This window comes from Phalacrocorax aristotelis, chromosome 10 (assembly GCF_949628215.1).
Source record: "Phalacrocorax aristotelis chromosome 10, bGulAri2.1, whole genome shotgun sequence".
Lineage (NCBI taxonomy): Eukaryota > Metazoa > Chordata > Aves > Suliformes > Phalacrocoracidae > Phalacrocorax > Phalacrocorax aristotelis.
Genome location: NC_134285.1, coordinates 22,917,022 through 22,943,420, shown reverse-complemented (window position 1 = coordinate 22,943,420; position 26,399 = coordinate 22,917,022). Strand labels below are relative to the sequence as shown.

The window sequence follows — 26,399 nt, the reverse complement described above, 5'->3', positions numbered from 1 at the left end:
TTGTGTTCGAGCCCCTCAGGGATTTTAACCAGGTCTCTGTCACTCCAGATGCATCAGCACACTAGATGGTAGAAGTCAAATGCAGAGCTACTACTGATCTTTCCCCAGCACATAACTACTGTTCATGTCAGAACCTCTGGGCACATCATGCCACCTCAAATGCCCTAAAATATTCAATACATCTCTACAAAGTTGATAGCTATGAAACAGGATCCATGACTGAAGAGATACAGACTTTCCTGAGAGGAAGCCAAAGGTCAGATTGATATCCTAAAACGGCCCTTGATGTCTCCGCTTAGGCAGCTGAACAGAGCCTTTCATGTTCTAGATAAGTGGTTTGCTAAGAAAGCACCTCAGCCTTGCCCTACAACCTAGGCCTCTTCTAGAAGAAGCCTGCTGAGGCTCTTGGCCCAAGTACTACCCAAGCATGCAGATTAATGACTTATCAGATCAGTCCCATGCTTAACCTCTTGGTCCTCTCTTTCTGTCACTTCTCACATTCACCAGGCTAATCCAGAGCTGGAGGAAATGACAAATATAGGGCAATTATAAAATCATCTGCTCCACGTAGTCCCAGACAGAGCAAGACACACAGATGAGCCAAGAACAGATGTCTAGAAGAACACCATGTACCTAGGGAAAGCTAACCTACAGCAAAGCCTATCATTCACTCTAGAAGGCAACACTGGGCTCCTCATGCGCTCTAAACCCTAAGGCACCAATCACCATCTAGGAAACGTTTCTTGTATCAGTATCCAGTATAAATCAATCACTGGCAGAAGATATTGAAGAGAACAGCAAAGGGCTTGATAGTTCCTTGTGGGTTTAAGGAAGACTGCATGGAAAGCACAGTAACAGATCCATGTTTGAAGGTTCAGCAAACCATGTTATCAGTTAACACTGTGCTGGGTCCTGCATCTCCCAGAGACGTGGATCTGTCAGTAGTTCCATGGCATTCGACCCATGTGTTGACCCACATGATGGAGGGACTTACTAAACAGGCTGAAATGCTTTCAGCATTTCTAACATCTGACACTTGCTTCTGTAGACAAGCATTAGAACCTATCAGAGATCATTTGTAACCCACAGCATTTCTTCCCTTATTATTGCTTTTCCAGGTTCATTAAGATTCATTGCTGAAAAACTAAGTTACCAATTAAAATAGTTTTCCACTCTTAGGACATAGCCTCATATTTTGCTCTGAGATGAAAAGTCTCACAGATTCATGTGCTGATTAGATAAAGCTCTGAAGTAAGGAGATACCTGCTTTCAGTCCTCTAGATCTTTCATATTAAAGAACGTCCAGTGTTTACCTAAAATGGTATCAAACTTCTTTCTTTCCTAACAGTTTGAATCCATTTGCTAGAGAACGAATCTTCAGACTTCTCAATTTTGCTTCTTTCCTTCCCCAGCAGAAATATAGATTTTTATGTATTGATTGATCTCTGCCTCCCTCCCCAGCTTCAGCTACGTCATCTTGGCATAATGACAAGAACAAGAGAGACTGAAACAAACAGAGAATTAGAATAAGGCTAACCCAGGTCACTAACATAGCTTTCAGCCCTAGGACACCCATTTAAATTCAGTCCATTGCACTAATGCACAACTATATACCTGCCCATCACCACACTTAGAAATGGACCTGACAGCTGTTTCAACTTAGTAGCTCTGTTTCCATCACTAGTGCTTAGCTCTCCACAGCAGAAGCTCCCACCACATGCATAACTGGTCCCTGTGGGCTGCCTCAGTAGGCAGCTGGATGACCAGCTGAGCCACAACACCAGAGCAGCTCAACGTATAAACCAGAGACAAAGTACAAAAGACAGAGGGTCTGCTTTGCTACCACCAGCCTAAATTTATTGGGTAGGAGAATGACAGTCCCTAGTACTGTCAACACATCAGCTTTCATCAATACTAAGAGTGTTTTGTTTGGTTTTAGGTTTTGTTTTAACGAATAGCCAAGTGACATTAGGAACCTTGACAGCCTAGTGAGCCAGAGGCTAAATCTTGCTAACCAAAGCACCATGTTCTAAAAGGAGTCTGCACTTCTGTTTGGGGAAACCCCCAAAAAACACCAGACTAAAATTAACTGGAAACCAGCTTCCATACGGTTTCAAGAGGAAACAGTAATTTCTCTCAGAGTTGCTCAGAGACAGGCCAGGGATTGTGACTTTGCTTGTGTATGGGGTTAAAGGAAACTTCCAGTAGCAGCAGAAGTTTTCTGTATCTCTAGGTTATATCTGACCTTACCTTGAGCCCCTGGACTTACACCTGAAATCCTTCCCATAAGACTCCTGACTCCACAAGAGTTCAGGCTGCCTTGACATGAGTACTTTAAAGACACTAAGTCAGACTATCATCTGCAGGAACTGACTCAAGAGCACTGATGTGGGAACTGGGCTAATGACAGGACCTGTGAAACTTTGCTCCAGAAGCCAAGTTCACACATTTTTCACACTGTGTTAGCTTTCCTAGGTTCTCCTTACTCTTAAGGGTTTCTTATATTTGCTGTGTGAAGGAGAGCATGTTGTGGGGCAGTTTTCCTAGTGCATGGAGGACTAGCAAAAGTAAGAACTCTTGCGTTGCCCTGGATGAGTCAGTTCAAGTCAGTCCACTGGGCAACAGAGCACTGGTTCAATGAGCTTGCTGATGGGATGAATGCTGTAGATGGAGATAGCAATGCTCTGTGTACAGTCAAGAGACAGCTCTTAAGACATCTTACACATAAGCATAGATTAGTCAGCTAAGGAACTGCCACGCTAGAGAAGATCAGCGGCAACATGGACAGGTAGCCAGCTTGTCACCCTGACAACATCAAAACAGACTGTTCCCCTGGTAGATAACACATTTCCAGGCTGTTGCTAAGACAACAAAAATCCATTTATTATGCATAAATGGGCACGCTACATCACTGGACTTATTAACCCAGGCCATACCCCTTACTCTTTAGCTTCTTAATTGGTTTAGATCGGATGCCATGTGTGGATTCCTTCTTCTTGAAGCACTGAACTCAGCTGCAGCTCAGCGTAGTAGTTTATCTTTTCTTCCTCCAATTGATTTCCTCTCTCCAAAGATACAAGAGAGAAGGGATGTCTAGCTGCATTTCATCATTTTCTCACAGGCTTGAACCAGGCACTGACTACAACACAGTGCTCTGCATCACCAAACTGCTTTCCTTTTCCCTCTGCTCCCAAGTTCGAGCAGGGCAAGGGAACAATTCTACTCTAAGACTGGCTTGCTTGATGTCAGCCTGTTGTCACTCAAATTAAATTGATGCAGTCTAGGAGAACAAGAGAAGCAGAAACAAAGCCTAGCCTTCCTTACCTGCACACACTGCCAGGCTGCTCAGCCCAATTTATTTGAAAAATTCTAATGTCCTGCCATTGTATTTGCCATACTACATTTTGTTTTAATTACTTTTTTTTTTTTTTAAAGTCAAGAGCATTTGCACTGGGAAATGTTGCATCCAAGAAAAGTGAAGCAGTCCGGATGGCCCTCACGTATCTTGGGCTCAGGACTCTGCTGACATCCAGTGAGAGCAGCTTTCTCTGCCTCCTGTCCCATTCACAGCAGTGGTCTATCTGTTCTCTGTGGCCTCTAACCAAGAGTCTTCCCAGAGAGTTTTTGGGCCCATAATAACAAATATCATAGTATGACATTACTGTTACAGATTTTGCAGCAGAACTAGCCTAGTCTATACTAGACTGATTGTAAACCCCAGACCTACTATGCAGTGTAAGCATAGTTTAACAGTCAAAACTCAGTCCTACAAGGAAACCAGCACAGAAGGCCAATTAAAAGCTCCAGGAAGGCACTGAGAACAAGCACCTGAGATTACCTGATCTCTCACACTACCACCTGTGACTAGCTCTATGTTCAACCACTCGTAGAAACAGTTTAGCACTTACGTAGGACATGTTATAGCGCTGCAGGGAAACCCACTACTAGACACCAGGACCCTGCTACCTCACCATTCTGTTTTGTTACCCAGACACCATACTTGGTATGGTTTGACGACAGGAGAAAAAGGCTTTGGATAAATGAAGAGTCAGTGATAAAGTACAATCCCGAGACCAAAGTCTTTCCCTTTTTCTTCAGCAGTTTAAGGATTTACCTTTGACCCACCCAACAAGCCTGTGAAGAAGATATGAGACCTCAGATCTTCCTTAGCTATGGCTTATTCACAGGAGAGAGAGTTCTTATGAGCTTTTGAGAGTGGCCACAGGATAAATAAGAATATGATACACCTACAAGGCCCTTCCAAGAACATGGTAAACTTTTGAGTGAACGGTATGTTTGAGAGAACTGAAATGATTCAGATTTGGCAAATAGTTTTGCCCAGAGATAACTGGCAAATATTTTATGGAAGAGGCAAAACATTTCATTTAATGTGTTTTAAAAAGCAGTGATTTTGTTTTAGAACAACTTTTTTATATATACCTATTAGGAGTTGCCAGAATTTAATTAAAAGGCAGTATTTCACATTTTGCTCTCCATTTGTTAAATGCATTCCATTAGCCAACATATGAAGGAGGAAGAAGAAATAAGAGATCCTAGTGACTGTCTATCCCTTAATCTTTCAGGACCACTATTGATTTAAAGCATCTCATCAGCTCAACACAGCAAGAAACTCCACAGCTATCAACCTACTTGATGAAGTCATCCCCTGGCTTTCCAAGTGGCTTCTTGGAGTACCAAACAGAGCCAGGTGATGCTGCATTTCTCCACACATAACAGCTCAAAAACAACTAACAAGTAGTGCAGAGGTGGGACCACCACCTGCAATAGAATTTCTCACTCTTCTGACTGAGTTGAGAGCATCTGAGACCTCTAACAGTAATCACAAACACGTTGACATTTTTCTGAGTAACTAGACTTATTCTTTCCTCCAGAGAGATAATAAAATGTACCATGATCTAGTCAGTGCTTAAAACAATCACTTCACAGAATGAAGTGCTCTGCCTGCAATCCTGTTGCTGCTTCTAAAATAGGCTCAAAGGCTCCTTATGTACTGAAACTAGAGGTACAAAACACCTCTATATGCCTTCAGTCCCAAAGCATTTCTAGTGGCCAAGAGTCTCGGTCTCTCTTTTCCACTTGCCTAGCAAGCCGAAAAGGGATACTACAATGGTAAGTCTGTGCTGGTTTTCAGTGGTACATACAAGTCATCACCTCCTGATCTCATGAAAGCAACAGATGTTAAAGCAAGATGCTGAAAATTAGAGCTGAAAAGAGCAAAAGGAAGAGTAACTCCCACCTCCATAATACTATTTTCTGTCAGAGAAGTTAGCTTAAAGAAGTAAAATTTTATGCGTTTATTCTGTGGCCATACAGACCCTCTAGCTTTATGACTTTCTTCACAGATAGCTGGTACATCCACTTCACACAGGGACCCTCTCACAATCCTTTTCTCAGACCACATAAAATAAACAAAACCCAGCTTTCTCCCTGTCCCAGGATCTGCTGCAGAATCCCACATACAGGTTACCACACCACAACTGCTTGTCCAAAAACCCTACCTACCTCCCACAATTGACAGACAAGCCAGACAGCTTCTTACAACTTCTCCTACCAGCCCTCAGTCACTCAGCGCAGCTCTATGGAGAGGCAATGGTCAGACAACAGACATTTGTAAGGTGAGGTGGAAATAACCTCATCAGAATTCTTCTCCCCACCTAAGTAACACACAGACTGTGATCATCTTCTGATCAGCCTCTGCTGGGAGACCATCAGCTGATTGGCTACACAGCGCGTGGTCAATGTTTCTTGGTGGTACAGCTGAAACTCCTTCTCCTCTCTCACAGAGGAAGATAAACTCTTATGGCTTATAACACCACCTTCCTCCCTCTCTCCCTCCCCGGAAATACCACCCTCTGTGCAGATGTAGCCTCCCAGGATGCTCTGTTCCACCACACCAGTAAAAATCAGGAGTGAGATCTGTGTTCCTCAAACTCTTAGGAACTACATGCATGACTATCAGCTTTTACATCCTCAGTCCAAAATGCAACCCCTACTTCAGCGCAGGCTGCTTGCTGTAATATCACAAACACAAACCAGGGCCTTTATCACTGCCATGGAGACAAGAATGCTGTTGTGTTTGTTTTTCTGTCAGGGCCACTTGGATGATCCACTCAGTGGTGTGATAGAGAAATCAAATCAATGACACCATCACTCACTGATCAGTGAAGCAAGAGAGACCCCAGTCAGTCACCTGCAGGGCCACCCTTTGCTTTCAGCCATTTAGCTGGCAAATGATATTAATTATATAAAGAACTGAAAGAGTATGGGAGGACCATTATAAATAATTACATTTTGGCTACCTCTCTGAAGTTGGAAGTCACAGGGAAAAATCTCAGAGCTGGTGTGTCTACAGTGACCTGAATCTTATTTCCCACTCATTCACTCCAGAGAGGATGACAAGTAATGTCATGGAATAACAGTGGGACAAGGCTGAGAAAGAGCCTCACCCCTCTTGTCCAAACAGACCTTCCATCATTGCACCTTGGCTTCCTGCTGACCAGGGCTCTCATTCTCCTCTGCAGCACATCTCAGGGGCTCCTGTTGCCCAGCATAAAGAGTAAGCAAAAATACCAGTAGATCAAAATGACAGGTTTGTATGTTATCAGCTGCAAAGACAGTGGAAATTCAGGACAACCATATCTGTAATAAAAGAGGGACAGCAGTGATATGAATATCTTTGCTTTTAATTTGATAGCATGAATGTGCTATGCAATGAGCTGAAAATATTATGAGAGCCCCCAGCTTGAAACTCTGCCAACTGAACTATTTTTAGTGGAATGTGTTTAGCTTGTTGAAGATTTAAACCTAGGCAATAATTGCAGTTACTCTTCTGTCTGATTTAAGTAGGCAACATTTATTAATGTACAGTGATTAAGTCAACTATTCCAAAGTAAGCCACAAAGACTTAAAGCGATGAGGAAACAGGATGATATCCTGGCTGAAGAAAGTCAGCCCTGTGATCTAAGTAAGATCTGATCCACAATAAATAGCTTATTAAGGTGGAATGGAGGGAAGAAAGCTGCAATTTATGAAGAGGAATTTCATTTATCCTTCTGAAGGCAAAGTCATAACTGATTGATCAGAGTAAACTCTCTCATAGATTTTATAGACCCAGTTATTTCATGCAGGTCTCTGAACACCTGTGGGCTTAAAGTAAGTCCATGCGCAAGCTGGATTCAGATTGGGAAAGAGATTGATCCATGATCAAACCCATGAGCCATGTTTTTATTTTGTGTTCACGCTTATACCTTAAATCAGAGTTCAGTATCCTGCACATTCACTCTTTAAAATGTCCTGGTTGAGCAGCAAAGTTCTCCTGCCCTGTCTGTTTTGCAAGTGTACAGGTGTGTACAAGCTCTTTAGCAACAGATAAAACAGGATATAATCACCCTGCATGCTAGGGTGAGCGAAGTTTCTTTTGATGACGATATTCTGAACACTTGGAATACCTAGTGATTTTTGCTCAATTCTTTTATGCTGAAGAAAATAAGTCTACAAATAGATCTACCTGCTTCAGCTATTTGTGCAAAACACCTCATTAAATAAAAACACTTTTTTCGTAAAGAAGCCTGGTACATATCCAATGAGTAAAAGGATAAATGGCTATGATCTTTGAATACGCAAGACTACACAGAGTGGGCATTTCATAGTTGCACAAAGCCCATAATTGAACTTCTACCCTAGGGGTAAGTTTTCCTGCAGTGTAAGTGCTTCCAGATGCCATACAGGGGTCACGTTCCTTGTCAAGAAAGCAGAGCTTTACATTCAGTTAATTGTTATCCCCAGCTGTCTTTTTTTTTTCATTGAGACTAGTTTTCCAACAGTCATTCAAGCAAATGTGCTCATTTCCCAGTTCCCCCGCAATTCCTCACCACAGTATAACAAAGTGCAGATTTTGCATGGCTACATTCCAACCTCCATGGTGTTAAAATCATAGCAGCAATGGAAAAGCATGTAGCCTCAATAATCATAATGTAGGACTTGAACTAGAGGTGACTCAGTGGTAGTCAGACAGATGCTATATGAAAATAGAATGGTTTCTATGTACAAAGCTTTTACTTGCGGCTAACCCATGGAGTTAGTACTCGCATATGAAGGTTTTCATGGCTTGCTAAGTAGCAAAAATTACTCGGTCTGAATGAAACTGGTTACCTCAATTCAGTTCACTGCATCTGGGTGTCCCTCTCAGAACACAGTGACCATGAACAGCAAGTCCCTTCTCCCATAATTTCTCTCGGCTTCATCTTTGGTGCCAATCACATGAAAAAATGGAAAGACCACGTCCATCCAGTACTCAGATCTCTTCAGCTCAGTAGCAGAACATTCACTGATTTGGGACAGATCAACAGTGGCCAAGAGAGGAAAGTTCAGACCACAGACTGCTGCAGAAAAAACTAAAAAAATTGTAAGGAAGACAGTGGATATAATAAAAGGGCAACACAACCCCTTTATCTTCCTCAAAGTATTAAGGAGAAACTCTTGCATGTGCATTTGTTACCAAGCACTAGCTACCACCTGCTTGGGTTACCAGACCTGTTGAAGACCTGTTATTGGTTGAAGAACAGCTTGGGGGAGTTTACACTTCAAGCAACTGACCATTAAACACTCAAGACCAAAGTCTAGGGAAAGATTTTACACCAACTTGCTCAATTTAACAATAATAGCTCTGGAAGAGGCAACTTCAAGCCATAGTAGTTGTGCTTTTCAGACTGTCCTCCAATACAGATACAGTCCTACCTAAACAGCCCGTACCACTCCCTCTTCCCTCAGAAAACAACCCGGCTTTTTTAGTCAACAAAAGATCACTTAATCTTTGTAATAAGAGGAGGTTTGACATTTACAGCAACCCACTCCTAATCTCGTTGGTGTCTATCCTCTGGATTCCCCCAACAGGGAAACCCACACTATTCTGTGGGCTTCCTGTTGAAAGTTGTCACTGCCTGGTGACAAAAAGCAAATGTGTGCCATTTAAGGCATACATTGAAGGTCCGGAGGTAGATATTTAGAGCTCAGTCAGCACCCAGGCCTCATAAAGTTATATTTTCCCCAGCAAAGTTCACTACATTTTTGAAAGATCTGAAAACCAGGCGTTTTATCATTAGCACATAAACAAAAAACAGAGGGGAAGTACATCATCATAAAAATGTTCCTCATCTGAACACGCCTCTCTTAAGCTTCTGTCAGACCAGAAAGCAAACAGGTTGTGCCAACCCTTCTTCTCTTCGGGGGCTTGTGCCAAGGCTAGGATTTGGATCTTCTGATTTGTTAGCACAGATAATTCCCACTCACATTTGCCCTTGCAAGAGGAGGGCAAGGAAAGCCACTTGCTACACTGTGAACTTTCAGGAAGCATTGCTGAGCAGCTTGTCCCTGTGCTGAAACTTCACCAGTTCAGACAATTTATTACTCCTGTTGTCGCAATTAACCTTCAGAGAAAATTATTAACTACAGCCTTATGCATATGAGGGACTGATCCAGATTATTAGCCTAGAAACCACGTCCTTACTGCAATTCTACTGTTGTTTCTCCTCCCTGGATGAAATCCTGACCCCTTCCCCACAGCCTGGTAGTCCTTGCTCACTCAAAATGAAAGGACAATTAGGTCCAACAAAAAGAGAAGTGATCGCATCTCCTTCCTTAACTGGGACACTGGAAATTAAAAAGTCCTCCCCTCACCCAGTGCTGCTCCTGAATGATCCTGCAGAAAATTGGGCACGGGTTTACCTGTAATCTGGCCCAATAAGCTAAATGTTTCAAAGAAAAAAGCTGGGGTCAGCACCGCCTCTGACAGACAGAACACGAAATGCTTGGATGAGGAGTTTGGGGGGGTGGGGATCAGCCTTTCTGGGGATCTGTGCTTGGCTCCTCTTCATACAATGCCTGCCTCCAAGTACAAACTCCCACACAGACCCAGTGCTCCCCCCCCACCCCGCCCCCCAAATCAGTACTGTTTCATACTCACCATGTCATAAACATTCAGAATCACCGGTTCATTTGCCATTGTTGATTGCAGTAGGGGCTGGATTAAAACCTTTCAGTCCCTGCCAGATGTGTATTGCTGCCCCCAGGGTACGCTTTTACCCTGAGCCAGATAGAAGGAAATGCCTCATCCTACAGTCTCCAAAGGAAGGAGCGTGAAGGGAGGAGGAAAGGAGGGAATTCTCGCCGTTGGGGGGTGGGGGTGGGGGTGTAAAGTTGGTTGCAGGGAGGCAGAAAGGCTTGAGCTGGGTTTGCAGGTTGTATAGGGTTTATTCCACCCCTCCACAGCGCGACAGATTCGAGGTTTCTTTCTAACTCTGTAGCAGACCTCGGGGTTCGTAGACTCCTCCACCGCTGTAACCAGGCACCGTCCGAGCTTGTAAATCCCGATCCACAGGAGACAAGCAGACTCCGAGCCTAGAGAAAAGCCCTCTTCTGGCTCCGTGGGAGAGGCGGGCGGCAGTGCGTGTGTGCGGGGGGATCTCGGCGTCCTTCTCGGCAGAACGGCGTGCTGCCACGCACAGCAGGGGGCTGCCGGCCACAGCCGCAGCGGCCGAGGCGCGGAGCAGGTCCGGAGCCGGCCACCGCGTCCCTTCCGAGCTCGGCGGCACCCCGCGGGGCCGGGGCTCCGGGGCCGGGAGCTGCCCGCGGTGCTGGAGCGGGAGCTCGCCCCGCTCTCAGGCGCTCCGGAGCGGGCTCCCCGCCCCTGGCAGGACATGGCGAGGAGGCTGTGCCAAAGGGGCTCCAGCGCGGGGCTCGGCGGTGGGAGGAGGAAGAGGAGGAAGGGGCTCGCTGCCCCCGGGGCAGAGGGGGGATGCTGCAAACCCCATCCTGCCCACAGCCGTGCGGGCAGAGCTGGGGCCGGCGCCGAAGTTAGCGGGCAGCTCTCCGCGGGAGGTAGCGCGGGATTACCCGGCGGCGGGGGCCGGAGGGAGGACGATGCCGAGCGGGCGATGCTCCCACGCAGGTGCGGGGCCGGGGCCGGGCGCCCCCGGCCACGCGTGCTCTGCTCCCCGCCCGGGTCAGTCCTTATTTTGGGATCCGCTCGTCCCGAGCCGGGCAGCCCCCGCTGACTGACAGCCGGGGGGACCTACCCCGTCCTCTGCCGGCCGGCTGCATCCCTGCATGGCACTCGGAGGGAGGGCGGGGAAGGGACGAAGCGACCGGGCAGGGCGAGTAGTTTCACTTCTGGCAGCGGCAGGGTCTGGAGTTTCTTCCGTCCTGGAGATACTTTACACTCGTGTTAGGCCCGGGCAGCTCTGCAATGTCTTGCCAGCAAACACTCCCCTCTGACTTGGACGCGAGAGTCAATTATAAAATCCACTGCGGTAAACTCATCTTCCCTTTGCTCCTCCTCTCTCTTTAAAGGGAGAGCCGGGTCTGTGATGGTGCTGGGAAAGTGTAGCGGGGGGGGGGGGGGGGGCTGGGGCTGGAGGGGGTTCCTGCACCCAGAGGTTTGCCGTGGTGTGGGGATTAGCACGCTGACCTTAAACGTGTCTGACACCGCAGACTCTTTCTGAAGCAGCCCAAAAGAGGGGGAGAAGCAAAAAAAAAAAAAAAAAGCAGGGATGACCTCATCTGAGCGGGAGGCGTATCTGAGGCTCTCTGCCAGCGCACAGCCAACCGGAGTTGAATGAAAATTGCAGGGAGCCCGTTACATCAGCAAAGCCCAGCATGCCCCAGCCCTTCCCGGTACTGTCTTCAGCCGCACGGGAACCATCCCGTCCCGAAGGACTCACCTCCCTTTGTCAGGAGTGGAAGGACAAGACCATAGAGCTGCAGCCTCATAAATGACTTGTTACACAGCATGCAGGAGGATTTGTGGTGGAGGCAGGCAGCACAAAAGGAAAGCGAGCCCACATCCCGCAAAGCTAAGCACCAGCCTGACAGAGTCAGACATAAAACTTTTCTCCCAGCCAGTGCCAAAGGAGACCCAGAACTGTTTTGCCCTAATAGTATGCACTTTCATTTTGAAAGGGCAAAGCCACAGCTTGGGCCTGGGCATGCATCGTGTCAGGGACTCCAAGCACAGTAATTTCATCTGGGCCGGTCATTCCATGGGTGGGCTAGGCAATTCCACGCACGTGGCACAGGGGTGAGGCCAGCGTCCCAACCACCCACCCCCCGGGTCCTCCAACCCACCAACTCCAGCTTCCCTGTTAGGTGCCTTTAACCATCTGACTCAGCAGGAGCAGTTTGTTCAGGTGGGAGAAGATGCCTCCTCCTCTGCCCTACCATCTCAGAGTTCAGATACTGCTCACAGGACAGATTGGACCCCCATCATCATCTTAAAGGCCGTGACGCAATGAAAAGCTCCCTCTGGCTAAGCACCATCATTCCTGCCCTGACTTGTAAACCAAACCTCCTACTGAATCCCACAGAGCTCCTGCTAAACTGTCAGATATCCCGAGATTGGCACTTTTGGGTGTATGTCCTCTGGTGATGGTGATTTTTTAACACTACTTGAAAGAAGAGGGAATAGCTGATATTAAACCAACTGATGTAATTGGAAAAGAAAAGCAGCACACAAGCTCTTCCTACACTTGTCCACATGCTTACTTGCTAAATTAACTCCAATGTCTGCTCTGCCCAGAGTTCACTAAAATAAATTCAGAGACTTAAACCAGATCCACATTCCAGGGACAGACATCTATAAATACCTAGGATTTGGGAAAGGTGACAGGCAGCCACAAGCTTAGATGTTTTGTCCTGCAAACATTTCTAAAATAATCAGCAGGGGAAGGGGGAAGCTATAAATTAAGACCAGAATTCCACTTCTAAATTTTAGACATAGAGGAGGAAAACAAATTTAATGCTAAAAGCTTGTATTTAAACTCATATTCTTGCTTTAAGAGATCAAAGCCAGCCTAAATCTGCATTTGTTATTTAAAGGACTTCAGCTGTAGGAGAGACAGTATATGTCACTTGCACGTTAAGACCTGGATTTACTCCCCCTAATTTGAAACATAACTGCGAGAGCTACATTACGAATGTTGTTGCTCTAGGCTCCCTTTTCTTCCCCTTCAGGGAAAGAAGTTGTTCCACATGGTGACAGCCTCATCAGAGTTCCAGTGATCCTTTTAAAGTCTCTTTTTCTACCCCATTCTATTCTAGGCAACATTGCAACTCCAGGGAGAAGGGATCAGTCTGAATACAAGTGTCCTATCATTAACATAAGCCGTTTAACAGTCACATAAACTTTTTACAAGACTTGGTTTGCTTTGGGCTGTGTTAAAGTGTTTCATCATCAGCTCATGCTGATACCAGTCAAGACACTGAACTGTTCTATTTCAGGGGCATAAGTACAATCCTGCAGATAGCCCTGCTGCCAAAAGGCATCAGAGTCTGCGTCTTGCCCTGTAAAAGCATTAAAATTTAAATGAATTGCAAATACAGAGGAAAGGGAGATTCTTCTTGCTACTGATTAAAGCAGCTGGAACTAGAGCTTTGGGATCTGTTTTGAATTCTTGTTTTAACCGCTTATGCTACTTTTAGGACATAGCAGAAACACACATTGTTCCCATGCATATGCCTAAAGCTAGACAACACTTTCAGTCACGTTTAAACAGCCTCTTGCAAGGCCTGATTTTCTGAGGTTCTTAACATCCCTAGCATAGGGATTAACGTATTTGAGTTTAATTGTGGTCATCTACACTTACTATTCATGACAGAAATAAGTATCTTCACGGATCACTGTCTAAAGCAGACAACGTGGTCTTACATGTGTTCTTAGATTAGAAAGAGGTGAAATGAAAAGGGTTAAAAGGAAGATAATGCCACCATCCAACATGGATAGGAAAACCAAGAATGAGGTACAACCTTCAGTAATTACCTGGTACATTAACCAAGGCTGGTTCAACCTGGGTGAGAGCTTCAGCCACCTCCCCCAGGTCCCAGTCACAAAAGTGGCAGTGCTGGGCACTGTGAACAGTGCTGAGACATTCCACTGGGAACAAGAACAAAAGAACAGCAGTGCAAGAGAGAATTAATGGATGTATTAGAGATGATGGTTGTATCTGAGGGTCTGTCTACTTGTCTTGCTCTTCAGGAATTCTAGTTTAAATTAACACCTTTCCTTAATTTACCCTCATGCACTTTCAAAGGCTCCTTAGCAACCCAGTAGACAATGGGGCTTTCAAGCATGTTTCACAGCGGGGCTGCCCAGTTTAAATTTCAAGACACGTAATGGTCTTGTCTCCACATCAGGTACACCTATCCTGGCCGTCCATTATACTTTTTGACAACTTGTCATTTTGGATTGTATATAGTGCTTTTGCCCATGTCAAGTTGTCATTATCATCCCATTCTGAGCACGTTAGCCAGGACTACCCTTTTTAAAGGAAGTATAAAATGGCCTTTTAGAAACTAGAGACAGTATTTTTTTCAGGTCTCTCAGAATGGTGGAGGATATTTGAGAATGTAAAGAGATTAGCATTGCCTTTCCTCCATCTACAACAATAAATCATCTCCTGAGTAGGTGCTGGAGCTTTGTAGCCTTATTGCAGGAGCATTTTGATGGAAAGAGTTTTATCTCACTTCTACCTGAGACACTTGCATATACCAGGAGCTGACTGATTCCTGTCTGACTTGAGTGTCGGATACAGGAAAAAACAGGCAGAGAACATCAGCACAGGATGCCAGCAATGGCAAAGGGCTTGTGCTTTGCCCTATATAAGGCAATATGTGAAATATTTAACTTCAGATTGCACAACAAAGGAAAGAACAACAGTCAAATTGCATTATTTCAACCATTTCAAAGACTTTATCCAAGACTGTGGGGATCTGTAGCTGAAAGCTAGGTGCCTGTTAGTTGCTGGGGTAACAAAGTTAACTTTTGCTTTATTCCTCAGTGAGTCACTCTTCATTCTGCACTTTGTCTCCCTTCTTATTGCAGCCACACTTCTCAAATTTTGAACATTAGGTTGTTTGTCAGGGAGCAAAGAACACTGGCAGCTCCTGAAGGGATGGGGACCTGAGTGCAATAACATGGCTGGCAGGGCAGGGACTTCACTGTCCCACAGCCCATGAGCAAGGTGTGCAGTGCAGGCCTGGAGATGGCCACCGCATTCAGCCAAGAGTCCAGATCATCAGGCAAGTTCATAGGGACAAGGCAGGTCCAAAGCCAAGCCGGGACATCAGCCCATGGGTCGGGCCCAGCAGGGCAGGGCTGGAGACCAGCATCCTGCCACATCACTGAGGCAGACATTGCTGGGGCAGGGACTTACAGCCCTGGGCTGGGCTGAAATGGTGCTCCTGGGCCATGGGCAGGCCCCAGAGGACTATAGGGCTCTATCATCTCTGTTTACATCAAACAACACAAGCATGGAGACTTTCAACCTGGAAACTGGGATGAAAATGCTGAACATTCATGTTCATTTTGATGCTAAAGCAAGTAGTTGTTGCTGTTATTATTCTTATAAATTCACAGCACAAACAATAATGGTTCATGAGCAGCCAATGCATGCAGTTAAAAGGGACAGCACACAGGAACAGTAATTTGTGTTGTATACCTGAGGAGCTAAGCAGGTTTAGTTTCAGAGGGTTCTTCCACCAGCAACACCTTCAGATTATTTATTTGCATTATGTTATAATAATCCTTAGAAGCTGCGGGGTGCGGAGGGAAGGACCCATGTTATTGAACATATGAACACACAGGAGGCAACTGCACATACTCAGTGAAAGGTGGTAATTTAAAGACATGGTACAGGTAAACAGCAAGAGAAAAGATACATCATCAACCCAGTGTCATGGAGTACGGGGAAGCAAAGTGACCAGACTTCAGCCAAACAGTAAATCTGCCTTACAGTCAGGACCAAAGAGAACCGAAGTGAAGTGCAATGCCACACTTGTAAAGAAGGAGATAGGAACTGACATCATAAGGTGTGATCCAAAAAGCCAGATGCTGCTTAACCCTGAATGTGTCTAAACTGCCTCCCTCTTGGACCAGGAGAATCTTTGTCCCCCTGCTGACCATGCCCAAAACTACCCCAACCAAGGCACTGTGGTTCTTCACTCCTATTGCAGTCTGACAGAGACCCAGAAAATCAGCATGGTGGCACATAATACCCCCAGCTAACTTGGTCTGCCTGATGTGCTCTGACCCCTCCTACCACATGTTGGCAGCTGAACACAGAATCCAGAAGAAAAGGCCAAGCTCCTTCAAAACCACACTGCTGGGGCCACTGACTGCTTTCTGTATAATCACCTGTTAGTTAGATTACAGAGAACTGGAAACCTGGGCTCTCTTAGTCATGCAGATTTAAAGCTCACCCCATCAAGGAGAGCACCCAAATCTTCAGATTACAGAGTTGGTGTAGGCACCTTACATCCTTCTTGCTCACCACACAGCAAAGGATACAAGACCCAGGGCTCCATTCCCAAATGCATTTAACATTGGGTGAAGAAAATCCACAGAAAAGCAGGTGGCAGCTCTGGCACTTGCTCCTAGACATGTTCCCTAGCTATTAAGTTACGCTGTTCCATCACCCTCAAGCTGTCTATTGATTAGTGTCCAGGCATTAGATGCCCAGGTATTATGTCTTTTTTTCAGTCAGGCTGAGTATCATGTTCTGCAGCTGTATCACAGCTGCAGCCCAGTCATTCTAGAAAAGTTAAAGGTAGTGATACAGGATATTCATTGACGAAATGCATATAAGTATCATAAACTTTTCACAGAATTTAGGTATTCTTTATTCTATACCTAAGCCTCCCTGTGCAGTCCTTTCATAGAACCTCAACGTAAAGGAAATGAAGAAAACACAAAAATATCAAAAGGTGTCTCAAAACTAGTCCTAATTTTTAACTTTTCCATTGAGTTTTTTTTATTGTACGTGCAAAGTACAGTAAAATACAACTTGCAAGACAGTCTTACAGCTTGGTAACAGTGGTTAGTAACTACAAGTGCTCCACTGGCTTTACCATGATTGCATTAATTTCTTTACAAATCACTGTGGTTGATTGGTTGGGGGCTTTTTCAGAATACAAAAACTTGAATCCCATTTTTTGTTTTACCTGCTGTAGCCTCATGCTGGATGATTAGCATACAATAGTATGCTGCGATTCTTGAGGGCTATTATAGCATCCAGACAACACAAGCAACTTTCTACCTTCTAGAATAACACACCAAAAGCCAGATCTGATGGCAGGTGCATTCACAAGTGCCTTCGGATAGGCTTAAGACTACTATGCTCTACTGACCAGCACCACCTATAGGTACCTCCATGCCAGCTTTAGTTGGTTCATTTTTTGACTAGTTTTAGCCCCTGCCACTTGAAAATCTGTTAATTTTAAAGAGTGAGATATCAATCTATGCCTAAGCAAAGATGGTAGCTCTCTAATCCCCTTGGAGTACCTCGTCCCTTGTTTGGTTATATACAGAGAGCAGCTCATTCCCTCAAAACAACAGGAGGGTACGGCCTCAGTGTTAGACTCTTAAGCCAATTTATTGTATCTCTGAATGTGGGTAGCATTTTACAGGCTTACAAGGCCTAGTGATGGGTTTTGTTTAACCCAATATACTCTATAAGGCATACCGGGGGCGGCTGAAACAGGCCCTTGCATGTAATCTGTATGAGCAAACAGGCTGTAGCTAACCATTAGGCATGTGTACGCTACTCAGCCAATTCTTTATTTAGTCAAGCCAAAACCCACTGCAGTACCTTCTCATACAAAATTGTTCATATATAAAAAGATCATCAAACAGTGAAGGAATGTCTGTCGATAAAGAGGAAAATCTAGCAGGATTTGGAGATGGAAATCAATAGATTTCCCACACACACACTCCTGCCACCCCCAAATTTGCATAAGCATGCTGTTGTACACATAACATAATCTGGCTACCAGTGTTTTTAAATACTGCTATAATATAAGCTGAAATCCATATCAAACAAAACCAATAATGATGTTGCATCCCACCTACATTCATTGAGCTTAGTTTGAGGTCTTACTTGGCAACGACAAACTAATTGAAAGAGCCCACTGAACAAAGGCAGCCTGTGGCAATGCACGTTTTCCATTTTCTGCCTATTTTTGTTCACAGCATGAGAGTGGCCTCAGGTTTAGTCACCATTTGCAGTCTTTCACAAAGGACCTATGCGCTAAACTCTAAATGCAGGGAGATTCTGGTTAATGGCACCAAACCAAAAAGCTGTGTGTTTGTTTCTGCAGAGCTACAGAAAGCCAAAACTTCAGATTAAATACATTTGTTATTTAGGAAGGCAGAAGCTATCACAGATGTCTTGGAAGTGTACTGGTTGGAAATGGATTATTTTAATTTATTTTCCCCATCGCTTGGTAAAAATCCTGTAACGCAGAAGTCAAGTCAACATCTGAACAGCAAGCAAAAAATGTGAGCCTAGCCAGTCAAAGGGTGAGGAAAAAACAATTCTGTCTTGCAACAGTGATAGAGAAGGTTCAGCTGACAGGTAGGGCATAGAGGCCTCTTGCAAAGTTGGTGGTGTTCATGGATGTAAGGACATCTTTCTTAGCCTTCACTAACCACCTGCATCCAACCTGATTTTGGGATGCTGTTCCCACCCTGCATCCTTGCTAATGTCTCAGTCGCTTCCTCCAATTCCAGGAGCGTGGCTCCCCATGAAACACAGCCAAACAGCTATCCTGTGGTAGATAGCGTCCAAACCCATGTACACCAACTTCTTCTCACCTAATGAAGAATCAGGGAATAAGAAGGAAAGGGACAGCAGCAGCCCTGACTCCCCAGGGCATGCATTGGCAGGGCAGGCAGCAGAGCCTTGGTTCCCATTTCCCAGGGCCGTTTTTCCCCTCAGCAGCGTGCCCTGGCACCTGCCTGCAGACCAAAGCCAACTCTACATAACTTCTTCAGGTAGCAGAGATGCTATTACCAGCATCCCACCAGAACTTCATTTGCTACCTTAATTTCCCTGCATACTTTTAACTCATGATTGCTTTGAAAAGCCACAAAGCACTACTGGTATGTCGGTAACCGCTCCAACTTCACCACAGAGATGGCAACTCCTGACAGGACTACTATCAATAGTCTCTGAATCACTTTGAGATGAATCAGACTGTTAAAATATTTAAGAGTCATGCACCAGCTTGGCTGCTTCTTTACCAAGCTCAGACCTTACAAATTATGAGTAATACTTGCATTGAACAAGGAACTAACATTTTAAAGAAAAATAATCTCTACTTCTCCCCTGTTTTTGCCCCCACTGGCTAATACCAGGGCAACAATTTTCAAAGTGCTGATGAAAATCTTCTGATGAGATTGAATTATTGTATTAAAGAAAGAGGAAAAAAAGATCATTACATGAATGTTTTCCGAGTTGTCTTTATCTTTCTAAATATTCATGCCATGCTTCCTGCTCTCCAAAGGATGAGGAGGCTAGGTGGCACTGCAGGCTAATGGACTAGCTTATTATTATAGGAATTAATTGAGTGAATTTGGTGATCTTATCACCAAGTTCCATGGCCAATATAGATTTCTTCAACCCTCAACCACTGAAAAATTGAAGGCAACAGACCTAAGTATGTAACTTTGCAAGGTCCATCCTGGAATCAATAGCCAACAGGAGCCCAGTTTTTCTGAAGTACTGCTCATCCCTATAACTGTGCTTGAAGGAACGGAGTAAGTATATAAAAATGTCAGTGTTTCTTCAGACATGTATCAGAGTTTGCCTATTCTGCCAGTTCCTCACTGTAGGTGTCACAAACACTAAAGCACACATGTTCCCACCTACAGCCATAACCTAGCCTAACAGAGACAGTGATATTTGCCTCTTTCTTGTTAAAACCCTGAAATAAAATAAAACAAAGTAAAAATAAGTAAATAAAATAGCATCACTTTTCCTGTGTTGCCTACTTTGCCTAAGCAGTAATGCCAGTATCGGAGTCCTATCTATTTTTCTGAGGAAAAAATTATATCAGTAAAGGTGTTATGCAGGTGCAGTCCTGCTAGCTCACAAAAATATACACAAGGTCCTACTTCTGCCCACAAAGCAAAAACCAATAGCAGGCTTGCTCCTCCCAATGAACTCTGTGCCTTGCTCCATCAGCATCATTCCTGATGCCTTCTCTCAGTCTCATACCCCACTCCATGCATGCCTGCATGTGCCTCTTCGGTTCTCTGCATTTTCAAACACTCCCAGATGACACGCTTTAGCCTTGCCCAGGCCCTGTCTTAGGATGTACTGCCTGTTGATCACTCCCACTGTCTCCAGTTATTTTATTCCACAAAGAGATTTCATTTATCTTTCTGTATGTCTTGAAAAAATAGAGTGCCTGCCTTTGCCCTTACTTGCATCTTTGCAGAGCCGTAATCACAGTCACCTTCTAAACAACAATAATTCTCATGTATAAAATAACAGCAAGGAAGGATCTCCAGCTCTGAATTAGGGTGAAGATGTTAGTTTGAAGGACAGGTGTTTCTAGAATAAAAGCTCCTGCATGATTATTACTTATAAAATGACTCCTTATTGAAAAGCAAAATACACCCTTAGCAGTATTCTAACATAGGCAGCATACCAGGCACAGCACTTGGGAGGACAACAATAGACTGAGACAGCAAAATCTTCCAGCCTCTCAAATTTACTCTCCTACTTGTAGAGTGTAATTTTTCTTCCATGCTTTATGACTTACATTTTAAATGTCATGTGTTAAGTGGACATTGTCTACTTGGACTTTAGTAAGGCCTTTGACACTGTCTCCCACAGCATTCTCCTGGAGAAGCTGGCTGCTCACGGCTTGGACAAGTGCACTCTGCGCTGGGTTAAAAACTGGCTGGGCGGCCGAGCCCAGACAGTGGTGGTGAGTGGAGTCACATCCAGTTGGCGGCCGGTCACGAGTGGTGTTCCCCAGGGCTCAGTGTTGGGGCCGGTCCTGTTCAGTGTCTTCACTGATGATCTGGATGAGGGGATTGAGTGCACCCCCAGTAAGTTTGCAGATGACACCAAGCTGGGTGGAAGTGTCGATCTGCTGGAGGGCAGGAAGGCCCTATGGAGGGACCTGGACAGGCTGGATCATTAGGCCGGAGCCAATGGTATGAGATTCAACAAGGCTAAGGGCCGGGTCCTGCACTTGGCTCACAACCACCCCATGCAACGGTACAGGCTTGGGGAAGAGTGGCTGGAGAGCTGCCTGGAGGAAAAGGACCTGGGGGTGCTGGTTGACAGCTGGCTGAACATGAGCCAGCGGTGTGCTCAGGCGGCCAAGAAGGCCAATGGCATCCTGGCTTGTATCAGGACTAGTGTGGCCAGCAGGAGCAGGGAGGTGATCGTGCCCCTGTACTCGGCACTGGTGAGGCCGCACCTCGAATACTGTGTGCAGTTTTGGGCCCCTCAGTACAAAAAGGACATTGAGGCGCTGGAGCGTGTCCAGAGAAGGGCAATGAAGTTGGTGAAGGGTCTGGAGAACAAGCCTTGTGAGGAGCAGCTGAGGGAACTGGGGTTGTTTAGCCTGGAGCAGAGAAGGCTGAGGGGAGACCTTATCGCTCTCTACAGCTCCCTGAAAGGAGGTTGTAGTGAGGCAGGGGTCGGTCTCTTCTCCCTAGTAACAAGCGACAGGACGAGAGGAAATGGCCTCAAGTTGCACCAGGGGAAGTTTAGGTTGGACATTAGAAAAAACTTCTTCACCGAAAGGGTTGTCAGGCATTGGCACAGGCTGCCCAGGGAGGTGGTTGAGTCTCCATCCCTGGAGGTATTTAAAAGAAGGGTAGACGTGGTGCTTGAGGATATGGTTTAGTGGTGGACTTGGCAGTGACAGGTTAGTGGTTGGACTCGATGATCTTAAGGGTCTTTTCCAACCTTAATGATTCTATGAGTCTATGATTCTATGAAGTCTAAGATTATGACATGCCTTACAATGATACAAGGATTGTACCTTTCAGTCTCCAATAGATCTTGCCTAAAGAACCTGGGGACTTAAATTATGCCATCTGCTCTTTCATCTGCGCCAGTAGGATATCTGTGTGATCCTTAAAGCATGTCACACCTGCTACCTTGATTTCACATTCACTTTTGCTGCAGTGGCACCAGCACTTCAGAATATATAGCAAAACATCAGCATCACTGCACTTAACTAAGAGACAAAATGGTTGTCCTTACACTAAGGCTCCAAAGATACCAGTTATACCCAGACTGCACTCATGTACCCCACATGGCTGTGGACTTAATGGAGCAGAAGGGTCTTAAACCCCCTTTCAGTCCTCTCCCTTCCTGCTACCAGGGGACTGTGAACTCCCAGACCAGCACCTCTTTTCCTTTCTGACTCCTCATCTCACCCACCAGATGTGGGGAATAGCAGAAAAAAGTGACAGTGCTGTGGCAGGAGAAAAGAAGATGAGCAAAACCCTCTTCTTGGGCAGAATTTGCTGAGTAGGAAACAGGTTGATGTGGCTCCCACACAGTCTGTAACAGAGTCCTGGGGTAAGAAGCGTGCAGGAAGAAACAGCCTGTACATATCACCCCTACGCCGCAACCAGCACCACTGTCCTTTCTCACCAACAGAACAAGACAATATCCTTCAGCTCTTCTGTTTTCTAGTCTCATCCGTTTTCCTCTTGGGTTCCTCTTGCCATAGAAGTCAGCTCGGAGTCCAAGAGGAAATCCTGGCCAGGGAGCTCATGCTGACATGGGACAGATCACAACAGCTCCTCTGCTTCTGTAATCCTGGAACAGCCAGGAGAGGGAAATGATTTACAGAAAAGGGAATAGGAAAAGGGGAAGGGGAGGGAAAAAGGGGGAGGCAGCAGCTGAAAACTAACCCTTTTTGAACCCATCCTATCAGATTCTTCACATATTTGTGTCTCAGATTTTCAGAGGTGAGGAGACACCAGGCTTAGCTTCTGGTCTGTTCCCAACCTCTCCCTTGATTTCCACTATGAAATCCAGTTAGTTCTTGTTATCTATTATATGATGAAGGGCAGGGAACTAATCTGGCTGCTGGCAGAATTTCTTTTTATTTTTAGATATGATAAAAAATCGTGGGAAAATAAATCAGTTGGGTTGCAAATGAGTTGAGTTGAATGGTCAGTGCTTGCTGATCCAGAAACCAAAACATGCCAGAGTAGCAGTGGAAATGGCAACTACTTCTGGCTTTTCTCTTCAACAGCTAAAAACCTTAATTATAGCACTGCAGCAAACACCATCTGTATTCTTCGTAACAGTAAAGCCTTTCAGAATACATAGGCCCAAGTGGTGTGCCCTATATAATCACAGAAACACAGAATGGTAGGGGTTGAAATGGACCTCTGGAGATCATCTTGTCCAACCCCCCAGTTTCCCGCCCACCCCTAATTAAGACAGAGGGAAATGGCTGGCAGGCAGTAACAGACCAGCACAAACCCTCTGTGGGCTAAGATGTGTCAAAGTGATGGTGAGAACTATGCCACCTTAGCACTGCTAGCAGGGAGCCCTGGCTTGCAGGCACACCAGCCTGCTAGTGCCTGGGACACACCTCTTCAAGTGGGAAACAATGAAGATTGCAATTAATGTGGGTGGGTGGAGGGCAATGAAGGAGAAGCAGATGATTTTAATTCATCAGGCCTCCCCATTCTGCCCTGGAATGACAGTCTGTAATGCTCTGGAGGCCCCTCTGAGATTCAGGAGACTGCACTAATTTTAGCACACAAGGATGCAGAGGCTATAGGCCCAACACACCATCAGAGAGCAAGAGATGGGGACTAGAGAGTGAGCAGGGTTTGATCCAACATAAAGACTGAAGCCAACTGAAGGGTGAAGTCACAGGTGCAGATTTTGACCATCCTTAAAGGAACCTGGATTATTAGAACTGAAAAGGAAAGTCTGATGAAACTGAACATACTGGCATGGACATTTTTCCTCAAAGGTATTCAGGGTTTCATTAAATATATATGCATGTGGGTGTATATTCATATCTACATACAGATTCACACACATATAAAAATTCAGCTTTTGGCAAGAGTTTAGTGCATGGTTCTTCTCACTTTGCTAAAATCCCCTTACCCGCTCCCCAGAGTGTCTCCATGGACAACAGAGAAGAAGAGAATTTGCTTCGTTTAGTAAATCCCAATGAGACTGAGTGGGAAATCAATGTTCGGGGGGGGGAGGAGGGAAGACATGGGATGCAAAACAAACACAAAAAACCAAAACAACAAAACCTAGACTTTTGGATTAAAAAGACAGTTTTTACTAAAATTCTATTTTACTAAAATGGAATCCCAGCAGGCACTCAACCTTTCTCCTTCCCCAGCTTAAAAAGCATCCCAGCCTCATCAAGCATCAAGGCCTCAATGAATTAATCCTTACAAATTTAAGCAGCACAATGTCACCTTTAGCCACCAAGTCACACGCATATACATCCTCTCTTTCCTACTCAAAGGTCTGTCATGCTAATAAAGGCAAGGGACTAGCTGTATTTTGTATTCTGGGCATACCCCAAAGGGGCTCCTGAGATCTCGCTATGCTGATGGAATTCAGCTTGGCCTCGTTTGCAGCTGTTGCTGAAATCCCAAGCAGAATCAGATACAGGTCAGGTGTTTTCCATTATATTGAACTGCATTGCTTTTTAAGTCTCTCTGCTAATCACATCTCTCCAAAATGGTAAGAGAAGAGAGACTCAGATGCCAGATTCTGAAAATGTTAGTTTAAAGGAAGTCTCTTAAAATCTGCTTAGTGCATTCCCTGTCCCTGCCACTCAAACTCATCCAACCCAGAATTACATCCTGACCCCAGCAGCTGAGGGACAGTCAACAATATCCTTTGCACCAGTTCGGCTATGTTTCTGCCAAGATATACTTGTAACAACTCGGAACAATTCAGAACACCTGAATTTTGCATCTATGAAACTTATTGCTATCAGTAAGGTGACTTTCACATATAAGGTCTTTTTAGATTTGTGTAGGGTGTGTAACAGCATAGGAATAATCCTACCTTCCATTCCAACATGGTTTTCATCAGGGCTACATCCTCATCTCCCTTGTATCCACCCCGTTACTGATGACTGGCCAAAGATGATCTTACCTCCCCTGGGACTACAATGAAAGAGGGGATCAATCATTCCTGTAGGAACTAAAGAATCCACAACAGAATATAATCTAAAGAGTTCCCTATACACTGCCCTGTGTTGCCTCCTCACAGCTGTAGGAATCTGTGAGGGAGGCAGCATCCAGAAAGAACAAAGCAAGATAGTTCAAAAACACCATCCGGCAGAGTGCCTGAGGTTACAGAGACTGGCTCAAGACCACAACTTCTTTGTGGTACAGAGCAGCAGAGAAGTGGCAGTCAATGGCTGTAGGTAAAGCAGAGAGGCAAGAAGCAAGGATCTTGGAAGAAAGAAACAATATGGAGCTACGGAATCAAGGTGCAGCCACCAGAGGCATGTTTCCCATGTGCACGAAGATCAGCACTATGCACTGTGCTGGGCACAATGCCACCTCTGTCCACTCAGGACTACTAGGGACGCATCTTTGTACAGAAGCTTGCCATATCTTGAATCTCCAATTTTCCTTGATGTGTATTCTACTGGAACAGTTACAGAGTCAAAATGCTTCGGTAATTTAATCTTTAGATGTATTCAACAAGGGTCATACCCTGTCTAATGTCTGACTTGCGGAAGCCAAGCTACAAGGAAACCAGTACCTTCACTCTCATTCATACTAATCCTGTCCTGTCATTGTCTGGCCCAAAGCATACTTTGTTCTTTCATACACAGTTAGTAAGACACCAGCGATAAACAGGTCTTAGAGTTATGATGGTCCATGTACCTGGAGTCTCCCAATCTCATTGAGTTACACTAGTTTCTCAGGTGAAGAGAGAAAATGCATAGGCTCAGCAGGAAAAAAATCTGTGCTGTGTTTCCGGTGGATACAGTATATTCTCTGGAGGGCGCTCCACTAACAGTGCTGCAAGCATGATGCTATTTTCCATCTTCTTCCCACCTCCCCTTTGATTGGACTGCAGTCACACAGACCCTGTTTGACAAGAACAGTGCTCACTTTTGAGCAAAGTTTGCTGACTGCAACTGTCTCTGCCCAAAAGGAGCCGGGGGGAACACGCGCTCCTCTCTGCTGGCTTTATCTCCAGAATAAGCTCTGTGTTCACAGCAGTGAGAAGCTAAAAGAGACCAGATGTGAAAGCTCTCCAGGGAACCATTTCAGAGCCAGGTCCTCTAGGAAAGCTCTCATGTCTCTCAGAGAAGCCACGGAAGGTCAGGAGATGAAAGGCTTGCATCAGATATCCTCTGCTCATCCCGAATATCTGAAACTACTTCTGTTTGCTGGAAAAAAGGCAGGCCAGAACTCTGAGAACTGACAGTAGAAACCCAGTCCCACTTAGGTAGGAAGTCAAAGTTAGCAAGAGCAGAGGACATGGTCAGAAATGTTTTGCCTTCTGGCAACTCAGTTCTAACCCAGCTCACGTCGTGCCTCCGAACTGCCCAGGTGACAG

At 45.2% G+C, this 26,399-nt stretch overlaps 1 protein-coding gene across 5 annotated transcripts in view; it reads right to left on the bottom strand.

The window, feature by feature from the left end:
* The window catches only part of LOC142062787 (deubiquitinase DESI2-like), a 90,781-nt gene that overhangs the window by 44,688 nt on the left and 19,694 nt on the right, over positions 1 to 26,399 (bottom strand). Inside the window, exons 2-3 of one of the 5 annotated variants that reach the window (XM_075105765.1) lie at positions 24,885 to 24,985; positions 22,476 to 22,643 (exon numbers count right to left, since the gene is read on the bottom strand). The exons of 2 other annotated variants lie outside the window; for them this stretch is intronic. In XM_075105765.1, coding sequence (XP_074961866.1) covers positions 22,476 to 22,523 — 48 coding nt within the window. In that variant the 5' untranslated portion in view covers positions 22,524 to 22,643; positions 24,885 to 24,985. Of the gene's footprint in view, positions 1 to 9,982; positions 10,127 to 22,475; positions 22,644 to 24,884; positions 24,986 to 26,399 lie in introns of those variants that run through there. 2 more of the 5 variants (XM_075105763.1, XM_075105766.1) reach the window with 2 other exon arrangements.